This window comes from Dreissena polymorpha, chromosome 2, assembly GCF_020536995.1.
Source record: "Dreissena polymorpha isolate Duluth1 chromosome 2, UMN_Dpol_1.0, whole genome shotgun sequence".
In the NCBI taxonomy this organism is placed as follows: domain Eukaryota; kingdom Metazoa; phylum Mollusca; class Bivalvia; order Myida; family Dreissenidae; genus Dreissena; species Dreissena polymorpha.
In genome coordinates, this window is record NC_068356.1 from 150,636,347 (window position 1) to 150,648,638 (window position 12,292).

Genomic DNA, 12,292 nt, shown 5'->3' on the forward strand with positions numbered 1-12,292 from the left:
CCTGCTGAGGTGTTTCAAGTTTACAGTTTTAACTCCTAGAAATCGGCCCCAATATCAAAGACCTTTGAAGTCTACCGACAGCATTGACAGCTTGCTTTTTGAGGGATTGGTTTAATTTTCGTCATTTGGTAACACTGTTGTGATTGTCAAAGACTTGTGTATGTAAATGTTTTTATTGTTGTTTCTACTGGAATTTGGGTATAGGGTAATTATAATGTTTTATTTAGAAGACAAAATAAATATTAAATATGTATGTATAATACCAAAATACCCCCCCCCCCCAATAACTTTTTTTACATTGTGGGGTGGATAGGTAGTGTATGTAAATACAATTTATATTAAGCACTTTCATGCACACTTGAATGCCGTAAGATGGTTGTTTATTGTGTTGTTTTCTTCATACTTGATTGTTGATTTAATTAACTGTAAAGAGAATTGAATAAGCAGGATTCATAATGCACATCTTGTATTCAGTAATTTAAAAGGGTAAACACTAATGCAAATAATTACAAGATAAAACAAAAACACACACAAGACTTCTCCTTATTTCTCCTGACTTCTCCCTAAAAAATGCCAGTCAAGACAGAAGTCATTTCTCCCTAAAATTTGACCCTAGGTCGACCCCTGTAAAAGTGTTAATTAGCTGTAATTGTTCTTACTATAAGCTCACCTGAGCAGGAATGCTCATGGTATGCTGTTGTGATCGACACCATCTGCTTTTTCAACAGTTTGTGTGTCCTCAAAAGTTTGCTGAAACATTTAACTTCTTTTCATGTTTTTAAACGTTTTTGAGACCCCTCACACTTTATACTGACTGAACCCTGTCTGGCAATACCAGGCAAGTTTACAGGTAGTTAATTTTACTGTTTTTAGTAACTTCCAAAAATAAAAAATATAATTTTTAACCAGGTTTTCCGAAGGAAAATTAACCAGGTTTTCCGAAGGAAAAAACTGGTTATTAGATTGGCGAATGCGGGCGGGCGGGCTGGCTGGCTGGCTGGCTGGCGGGCGGGCGGAACAAGCTTGTCCGGGCCATAACTATGTCGTTCATTGTCAGATTTTAAAATCATTTGGCACATTTGTTCACCATCATTGGACGGTGTGTCGCGCGAAATAATTACGTCGATATCTCCAAGGTCAAGGTCACACTTTGAGTTCAAAGGTCAAAAATGGCCATAAATGAGCTTGTCCTGGCCATAACTATGTCATTCATTGTGAGATTTTAAAATCATTTGGCACATTTGTTCACCATCATGGGACGGTGTGTCGCACGAAAGAATCACTTCAATATCTCCAATGTCAAGGTCGCCACGACTTAAAATAGATTTTTTTTAAAAACAAACTTACAAAGGGGGTTAATTTTGTTTGTTCATTTCAAAAGTTCAGTTTGAGTTTTCTCCCTTTATCAGATTTTTTTTTCACAATGAAAACCTGGTTTTGTGACAATTTTGTCCCTTGTTCATTATGCTTTATTTTTATTTTCCTACGAAACTTTTTTTTTTTTTCCTCCTCCTACTCAAACTTTCAAAAAAAAATCCCGTTAAACAGAAAATAATAAAACTCTTGCCTAACATCTTTAAGTTTCTAAATAGCTATGATTTCTCAAGCTCAAAGTCTTGCTATTTCCAGAGAAGAAAGCCCTTATAGAGAAGCGCAAGACACCGTCCGTCCGTTCCAAAGAGATCACCTATCGTATGTGTAAGGCCCTCAAGGAATGCCTGGGAGTGACCCCTACATTGACCTGCCTGGAGATACAGGGGCTGCCACTGAGAGAAAGGGACCTCAACACTCTCATGAAGGTGAGTTACTCAAGGGGGCATCTCAACACACTCATGAAGGTCAGTAATAGAAGGGCAAATCTCAACAGAAAGGAAAGGTCAGTAACAAAAATGGGCATCTCAACCGACTCATGAAAATCAGTTATACAAGGGGGGGCATCTCAAAACACTCATGACAGTCAGTATCCAGGCATGTGATTTTTCTGCGGATTTCCACAGATTGGGTTGTGTGGGGATCATTTCCATGATTCGCTTTAATTTGTAAATAAATTGGGGAGGGTGGCTGGACCTATTCCGGGAGCATATTTCATAAGTAGCCCGTAAAAGCCACGGCTCGCAAAACCTCTCTGCATATAACACTGGTAGATTCTGCCTACAAGATTTAAGAAACAAGCAATTTTATTGGCTGTCAGTATTATTGAAGGTCAGTATTACAAGGGGGCATCTGAACACACTCATAAAGGTCAGTAATACAACGGGGAATCTCAACACACAATAAGGAAGGTCAGTAATAAAAGGGGCATCTCAACACACTCATGAAGGTCATTAATGTATGGGGGGAGCATCTCATTACTCTCATGAAGGTCAGTTACACAAGGGGGCATCTCAACACACTCATGAAAGTCAGTAACACAAGGGGGCATCTCAACACATTCACGAAGGCAAGTAACACAAGGGGGCATCTCAACACATTCATGAAGGTCAGTAACACAAGGGGGCATCTCAATACACTCATGAAGTTATTAACACATGAACAGAATTTGTGAAATTTAGAATAATCTTTCTTTTTTTGTGCATAGTAAACTCTTCCAAACAGCCATTTTCCCTTAAGAAAGATTTTAGTCCCAGCAGTTTTAATTCCAAAAGTAAATAATTCTATACATTTCCTCTCCCTCCAAAAATAGGGGCAATCATGTGCTCAATCGTCCAAAGGTTAATTCACAGAGAAAGAATATGGAGAGATCTGCAATGGCAGTATTGAAAGATCAGATATTGGAATGTTTAAAAATCTGATATTGGAATATGGAAAGATATGGCATTGGAGTAAGGTAAGATCTTAAATGAGGGTTAGAATGGTTAAAATTGTTATTGTATTGGTATTTAACTGCAAAAGCAATTCATGATAAACAACATTTTTATTAGCTCGGCTGTTTTTGGAGAAAACCCGAGGTATTGTCATAGCCAGCTCGTCATGTCGTCCGCCGTCCGCATCGTGCTAAAACCTTAACATTTTGTCAAGGTTTTGAACACTGGCTATAAAATCAAAGTGCTTCCACCTACAACTTTGTAACTTCATATGTAGCTGCAGCTTCATGAGTTCTACACGCCTGACCCATATTTGGGTCACTAGGTCAAAGGTCAAGGTCACTGTGACCTCTAAAAAAAAAATTGACAAGCTTTCATTTATTAAAAAATGCACCTGCAGCCAAGCGTTGGCACCGTTATTCGGTGCTCTTGTTTGAAACAAAACTCACTGTAATGTGTGGTTTATTAGCGAGGCTGTTTTTGGAAAAAAACCGAGGTATTGTCATAGTCTGCTCGTTGTCCGCCTTCCGCCAGCGTCGTGCTAAAACCTTTACATTGGCTCTACAATCAAAGTGCTTCCTCCTACAACTTTGAAACTTCATATGTAGATGCACCTTGATAAGTTTTACACGTCACACCCATTCTGGGTCACTAGGTCAAAGGTAAAGGTCACTGTGACCTCTTAAAAAAAAAAATTCTGACAAGCTTTCGCAGCCGAGCGTGGCACCTGTTATACGGTGCTCTTGTTAGACCATGTGGTTACTTTCAGGGCCTGGTGAAGAATGCCACGTTGAACCATTTTTCATTAGAGTACTGCAGAATTGGAGACACTGGCCTGGAAAGTAGGTGGCTGTTGTTCTTTCTGATGATGTTGATTTTTTATGATTATGATGAAGATATAGCTGAAGCATATCTCAGTCTGGCAATTGTTTTAATAACCGGAGGTGGCTTTAGTTTTATCCCCGATCCAGGTCTGTAATTCTATCTGACTGTCCAAATAATCTGGATCCTGCAAGAACTCAACAAGTATTTAAGTTATGATGAATGGTGTATGGTGTATGGAGAAAAGGCCACATGGGGAATATGCTTCTTAAGTTTTTTTATGTCCCCCACTATCGTAGTGGGGGACATATTGTTTTTGCCCTGTCTGTTGGTTGGTCTGTTGGTTGGTTGGTCTGTTTGCGCCAACTTTAACATTTTGCAATAACTTTTGCTATTTTGAATATAGCAACTTGATATTTGGCATGCATGTGTATCTCATGGAGCTGCACATTTTGAGTGGTGAAAGGTCAAGGTCATCCTTCAAGGTCAGAGGTCAAATATATGTGGCCAAAATCGCTCATTTTATGAAAACTTTTGCAATATTGAAGATGGCAATTGATATTTGGCATGCATGTGTATCTCATGGAGCTGCACATTTTGAGTGGTGAAAGGTCAAGGTCATCTTTGAAGGTCAGAGGTCAAATATATGTGGCCCAAATCGCTTATTTTATGAATACTTTTAAAATATTAAAGATAGCAACTTGATATTTGGCATGCACGTGTATCTCATCAGGGCTTTTTTTCCTGACTTTGTGAAGCGGCCCTGGCCCCTCACTTTGTGAAAAAATGAGTCGCGAACATGTCAAAATTGTGAACAATTGAGTCGCGAACTTCTTAAAATTGTGAAAAAACGAGTCGCGATCTTCTTAAAATTGTGAAATTCAAAGTTCAATGCATTAGTATAGTTAAAGCATGTTAAACACTTGAATATTATCAAAATTTCATTTCCATAAGTAATGCAATAAAGGCATATTTTGCTTCTATGAATACTGTATTTTATACAATAACAACACATATACATATATCTGATTTGCAAAACATTCATGTACCAAATGCAACTAAAATACCTGGTCCCAACACTTCTTTACCACAAGGAAAACATTTATAAACACAGAGCATTTCAAGGGCATATAACTCAGACATGTTCTGGACTTTACAGCTTTAAAACTCGGTTCATTTTACTCTTGAAAATGTCAATAATTCTCTCAAAATATTTAGAGGTAAATTCCTTCTTCATGATATTTTTCATGTTCTGTGAGCCTGACCCTCGCCAGTGCATGATGACCTCCCTGGGAGGTTGTCATTTGATCTGAAACATTAGGCATACATTGAACAACAGTACTTTTGTAAGAAATGTGAACGAGTTATTTTATTTTTTACATTTTTTCACAAAGCATAAATAGACTACATACAAAGTTTGAATCATGAATATGCGTCATGAATATACATTTAAATTTAAAAAATACATATGAAGGGACCACATTATTATTTTAACCAAGATTTACAATCGTAAACAGATACGAATAACAAGTCACGGTCAGGACGTTTTGACCAGCTTCCATCAATACATAGCCGCGGCAGATGCTTTCACTTTTATCAAATGACTTCTTATAATGTTATCAATGTGCAAGTTTCAAAACTTACCCTTCTATAGAAAGCTTTTGTTTCTTCACTGTTATCCCAAATTTCAATAAATCGGGATTATTTTGCGGTTTTTTAATTTTCTTGTAGTAACGAGCGTTCCGCGTCGCCATTTTTTTAAAGTGACGTTGCTAGGCAGAGCTTTTACTAATAACGCCATTCTATACATAGATGGTGACGTCACTACGTCAGTAAGACCGGTGTGTACACAATGCTAATAACGCCGGTTGCACCGGTTACACAACACTTTAAAATCGATTAAAACAAGCAAACATCGGTAACGCGAGTCGACAATTTTTTTGCGAATTCAGAATTAAAAACAAGGTTTTGAAACTTATATTTCTGTTCCGAAATGGCCGTTTTTGACAGTTTTGCGCACGAAAAGTCAGTTTTTCACGATTTAAAACGGCCGTTTTTGTAAATATTCACGGACATGTCATGTTTGTGAATTGGCTGTGTCATAATTGTGAAATGTCCGTTCACGGCCAATCGCAAAGAAGGAAAAAAGCCCTGCTCATGGAGCTGCACAATTTGAGTGGTGAAAGGTCAAGGTCATCCTTCAAGGTCAGAGGTCAAATATATGTGGCCCAAATCACTTATTTTATGAATACTTTTGCAATATTGAAGATAGCAACTTGATATTTGGCATGCATGTGTATCTCATGGAGCTGCACATTTTTAGTGGTGAAAGGTCAAGGTCATCCTTCAAGGTCAAATATATGGGTCAAAATTGATCATGTAATGTCACTTCTGCAATATTAAAGCTAGCAATTTTATATTTGAAATGAATGTGTATCTCATGGAGCTGCACATTTTGAGTGGTGAAGGGTCAAGGCCATCCTTCAAGGTCAAACGTCATATTGGGGGACATAGTGTTTCACAAACGCATCTTGTTTTTCAATCTGTTCATGTGTCTGATAGTCCCAACAATCTTGATCTGACTACAACTCAAAAAGTACTTAAATTGAGTTGATCTGACTCATGTCGATGGAGAGCCAAAAGCAGAATAGGCAGAACAGTGAGTTGAAATTGTTGTTGCTATGGTTACCGAAATAACTTTAAACTAAATTTGCATCTTGCAATATCTAAAAAGTTCTTTTGCAATGATAATAAAACTTTGTTCATACTCCAACAACAGAAAGAGTTAAACATGGACCGGAAGGTCTTACCTTGGAAAGGGGAATTTCATTAAATCATGTAAAGACAAGATGAGTAAACAAATGTAGATCTAAACTTTTCAAGAGACATTTCATTCAATGCTGTAAACTGAAGCTAACCAATGTTCAACATTTTGTGTTCCAGTTGTGTGTAAGGGCATCAAGAACTCCACATCCATCAACTCTGTGAACTTCACTGGCTGCAGTCTGTCTGCCAAGGGGGCCGAGTCCCTGGCGAAAGTCATCAAGGTAAGCGCAGTCTGCAAGGAATGAGCCTCGTTCTCGGAAAACATGCTTTATGCATGTGCATTCCACACAGATCAGGTATGTCACTTTCCGCTTTGATGTTGTTTTAGTAAAGGAAGTGTCTTCCTTGCAAAAATCAAGTTTAGACAGAACGAGACCTCCCTGATATGCACATGTTTTCCAAAACGGTGGCTCAAATCTTTTTCTGAGTGAATCTCTTGGTTGTCATTATCTTTTGAACTTCTAGGCCCCTGATTTTGGAACTTCACCTCATGGTATTTGGATGCTTTGCACAATTATATGTGATGTGAAAATGTCCTTTTTACTGGATATATTACTGATATAAATATGGCGCAAAATCTTTCTTCTGAGAAAACTGATCAATTAGTGTTCACGGAAGTCGCTCCTTCAAATGTGGGGATTTTAACATAAATATGTACTGATTTAAAAGCCCATAAACACTCCAAATCAACGAATATATTGTAAATATTAAAAAAAAACTTAACTAACTAAATTTGTCAAAATACGTAACTAAGTCATAAAGGGTTAAATGGAAACTGGTTTCACACCTCATGCTACATGTACCACTGAATTGTGAACGCAAACATTTACCTACCCCAACTACCAGTAAGAATGGCATGGCACTTTATTGGTCACACTTGGTAATTCTTTATGCCTGTCAACCAACTTATCAAGTCTATAACTTCCCCATGATTGAAAGGTCTCTGAAATAACATTGCAATCACAGAACTAGCAAAGGGGAGCAACTCATGATATGGTTAATTTTATGCACAGAGGTTTCCATACCACAGTTGTCTTACTGGCCTGTGTATAGAGAATGATTAATTGTCACTTGTTTGTCCAGAATTATTATCCCCGCTAAAGGAAGGGGTAAATAGAATTTGACTTGTCTGTCTGTCAGTCTGTCTGTCTGTCACAAAACTTTTTAGAGCTTTATCCCAGAAAGAACCATTACCCTGCACTTTCTTAAGTAAGAGTTGTTAAACCCTGTATTGTTTTTATGTCCCCCTCTATAGTAGTGGGGGACATATTGTTTTTGCCCTGTCTGTTGGTTGGTCTGTTGGTTGGTTGGTTGGTTGGTTGGTTTGCGCCAACTTTAACATTTGCAATAACTTTTGCAATATTGAAGATAGCAACTTGATATTTGGCATGCATATGTATCTCATGGAGCTGCACATTTTGAGTGGTGAAAGATCAAGGTCAAGGTCATCCTTCAAGGTCAAAGGTCAAATATATGGGTCAAAATCAGTCATTTAATGTACACTTTTGCAGTATTTCAATATTCAAGATAGCAACTTGATATTTGGCATGCATGTGTATCTCATGGAGCTGCACATTTTGAGTGGTGAAAGGTCAAGGTCAAGGTCATCCTTCAAGGTCAGAGGTCAAATATATGTGGCCCAAATCGCTTATTTTATGAATACTTTTGCAATATTGAAGATAGCAACTTGATATATGGCATGCATGTGTATCTCATGGAGCTGCACATTTTGAGTGGTGAAAGGTCAAGGTCATCCTTCAAGGTCAAATATATGGGTCAAAATTGCTCATGTAATGTCACTTCTGCAATATTGAAGCTAGCAATTTTATATTTGAAATGCATGTGTATCTCATGGAGCTGCACATTTTGAGTGGTGAAGGGTCAAGGTCATCCTTCAAGGTCAAACATTATATAGGGGTCAAGGTCATCCTTCAAGGTCAAACATCATATAGGGGGACATTGTGTTTCACAAACACATCTTGTTATATCGTGTAACTTGTTAAGGCTATAACTCAGATACGCTACAAGATTTCAACATGAAACTTCATGGGTGTGTAGATATCAATGAGGAGAAATGTAATTAAAAAAACAATAACCCTACACTTAATTATAACCAATTAATTATTACCCTACACTAAATGATTTTACTGTATGTCAAGGCATTTGCACCGATGCATAAACAAAGTGCCAGGGATATCAATTCAACGAATTCGCTTGTTTGTCATTTTTGCTTGTTTGGCTAGGTCAATAGATATAGTTGATGCAAATATTTAAAACCTTGGGACAAAATTAAGGGGGGAGGGTATATGGGAATCCCCCTATCACCATAGAGGTCTGTCTATCCATCTGTGAGTTCATCTGTAGACACAAAGTTGTCTGACGGTTTTCTCTTACACTTATCAATGTGCAACATTCAAACATTTGTGAAGTGTTTCTGTGTTAAATTTATTTAAATACATGTACATGAATATCAATCTGTGCTGACACTTAAGCACGTGCATTAAGCACCATTTTCCCAAAAGAGGCTCGATTAGTGTCAGTTTTCTTGTTAATGTATCTCTAATAAAAGATAGAAGGTTGTTAAGTTAGTGAGTACACTTTTTATGTAAATTTGCTGGGGTTTTGCTGTGCAAAAGGCTGTGTTGTTTATTTAGTGTGTTTATGTCCCCTACACTATAGTTGAGGACATATTGTTGTTCCCCACCACTATAGTGGGGGACATATTGTTTTTGCCCTGTCTGTTGGTTAGTTGGTTTGTGTGTTTGTTTGCTCCAACTTAAACATTTTGCCATAACTTTTGCAATATTGAAAATAGCCACTTCATATTTGGCATGCATGTGTATCTCATGTAGCTGCACATTTTTTCATTGGTGAAAGGTCAATGTCAAGGTCATTCTTCAAGGTCAAAGGTCAAATATACAGCTTCAAAGCGGCGCAGAAGGGGACAAAGTGTTTCTGACAAACACATTTCTTGTTTTAAAACTGCATTATTAAATGGAGAAATATAAGCCAGAATCTTATAAAAACTATGCATTGATAACAATGTAAAGAATTCTTATTTATCTGGTTTAGTGGAAGACCCTATGGTAAGATGAAATCCCACAAAAAAAAAAAATTAAACGTCTTGTCGGATGTTCTTTGTAAGATTCTGTCATTGAGCAGATCTCTCATAAGTCTGGGATTAATCATGATGAATCTTCTGATACTTTTTACTTGTGTGACACATTTTTCCCCAGTCCTTGTTACAAGGATACATTATTTTGTTGGATGTTGTCATCTTTCTATTAATTGTGTCCTCATCTTAGTGGTGTGGGTTTTATGAGGAAAATCTGCACAGCATTGTTGTTCAGGCTCCATTTTCAAAAAGTGTTCACTCATATAGTTACAGCGTTTTTCCTCTTTATAAAGTTGGCACAGAACAACAGCACCATTCCCAATGACACCATTTTTGCCCAATTTCATTTATTTCAATCCCAATTCACAAAAAACTATAATAGAATATTAATCCAGAATATTAATCCCTTTCGTGAAAACATATAATTGGCAGTCTACACAATAGGTCAGTATACCTGCTAATCATGTTTCCATAACACCCAACATTTAATTCAGTTTTGTCCAGATTTTCTGTTTACTGAGTACTGTATTCAGTAGAATAACTGCTTCAATAATGAATCATCTTAAAGACTGTAACAATAAAGATACAGCATGCTTGATTTGCAATTAATTTTGAAGAAATGTCTACTCAAAATCATTCACGAGATAATTTAGTTCAAATGAACATTTTTAATAGAAATTGAAAGATTTCAATTTTCTCTACGCTGCATACTTTTTATAAAAAAATCAATACACCCACGCCTTCCATGCAGTAATAAGACGTTTATATAAGAGGCATAATTTTTACGTGCTTTTTTTCGGGACAAAGGATGAACACTTAATACACTATTTATTTGAAGCTAGAATTTGATAATGTCAGGTTAACATGAAAATTCAAATGTTTTTTCGGATATCAAATTAAATTATTGTCATTTGAGAATTCATCAAAACATCAACAGTGTTAGATGATTAATTTATTAATAATTTGTTATCAAATAAATGTTTTGAAATATTAAGCATGAAATGCACAATTTCCACGAGGATAACACCAGGTTGCTATCATCAGTTTCCTAAGTACCTGGCCATGATGTTTTCGCAGAGTAGTACACCATTAGGACTGATTAGTGTGGCAGGCATAGCAAAGCCAACAAACTTGCCCAAAACCACTGAAATTATCCATTTATAGTGACGCTGGGTTATTCACGCCTAACTGATTCATAATCGTTTGCATCTTCAGTGCCTTGTAGCCATACTCTAATACTACTCGTTAAGTACTATGTAACCAATTTTGGTGTAGATTATTATATGAGCCAAACAAATTACATTTATAAAATTCTGACTTTATAAAGTGGGGATTATGTATCAAATATTGAATCCAGGGCGTATTTGTCTTATGTTGTTTATAGCAAAGTTTCATTTACGGTCAAGTCTACGGACCCAAACCTGGTTCAGTCAGTGGCAGGTAATCCTATGGAACCTGAGGCTCAGAGTCCTGATTTAGACTGACTTGATACTCCTAAGCACAACTTTTTTCCTTCTTTGGGACCTGCCGAAAATTGTCCCTTTCCCCTCAGATTTTTTTTTCCCCTCAACAGGTAAATTTTCCCCCAGACTTCATTTTTTTCCCCTAAAAAAAAAAAAAAAAAAAAAATTATTTTTATTTTTTAACTTTAAATACATAAGTTAACCTGATCCAGTGTAGAAAATATAACATATTGCATAATTAAATTATCTGTTGCCTTGATTTTGTTTTAAAAACAGCAAAATATGTTGAATTGATTATTTAAGACTTTCCTTATTTTCCCCAAAATCCGGCGTTTCGTGTCATTTTTTCCCCCAAAAATCCGGCATTTTGCGCGATTATTTTCCCCTCAAAAAAGGCCAGGCCCTTTCCCCAAAATCAGATATAAACCCCTGAGTTAAAAAAGTGTTAAGTTTAATAAACTCATTGTTAAGTGTTGATAGAAATCACTCATCACTGATGATCATATGTAACTTATTATTTGTACATGTTTTATAAAGTTTTAAGCATAATTAATAAATTTCCCAATTTGTAAGAAAACACAGCTAATTCGCCCAATTTTATTGGTACCATTCCCAAAGTGGTGAGAAAATAAACGCTGAGTTATTCCATAAAAAGGTTATATCTCTGGCCCCTAACTCTGGAGATGGGCAGCTACATTTCAAGTGAAAACTCCCAATATCTTCAGTGTGTTGTTGCGTTCAAATTTGGGTTCGGTAGAAGGACCCATTACCGATGAAAAAAAAGTATATATTTTTCCAAAATGTGACCTAAAAATTCCCAATTGAAGTTTCCCAAAAATATTTTTTTTTAAATAAGTCTAAACATGTCAATTATCTCCAAATCCAGCTCCATAAGTTGAATTTTAGAAAATATAATATTGAAATCACTTTTTTTTATCAATTTTAAAGTATACATAAGCATATAATCAACAACAATTTGCCAATTTTAGTCAAAAAGACACGTTTTTTCCCAATCCAAAGGGACCCGGCCCCGTTCCCAAAATGGTGAGAAAACAATCACAGATCCTTTTTACAAGATGCACTTAAGGATCAAATGTGGACAACTATGGGCAAATGTAACTTTAAACGTTTAAGTTTAAAGGATAATTAAGTGCAAATGTTATGCTTTTATACTTAAAGACATAAACTACTTTATGAATTAAAGAGATATTTTTCAGAAACAGAAATTGACAGCTTTATCCTTTGGTTGTTACATACATGTA

The 12,292-nt window shown here is 36.4% G+C and overlaps 1 protein-coding gene across 3 annotated transcripts in view; it reads left to right on the forward strand.

Annotated features, from left to right (window-relative positions):
* Positions 1–12,292, forward strand: part of LOC127869426 (centrosomal protein of 78 kDa-like) — a 99,119-nt gene that overhangs the window by 17,241 nt on the left and 69,586 nt on the right. For all 3 annotated transcript variants that reach the window (XM_052412004.1, XM_052412003.1, XM_052412005.1), the window contains exons 4-6: positions 1,630–1,799; positions 3,574–3,646; positions 6,570–6,673. In XM_052412004.1, coding sequence (XP_052267964.1) covers positions 1,630–1,799; positions 3,574–3,646; positions 6,570–6,673 — 347 coding nt within the window. The remainder of the gene's footprint in view (positions 1–1,629; positions 1,800–3,573; positions 3,647–6,569; positions 6,674–12,292) is intronic.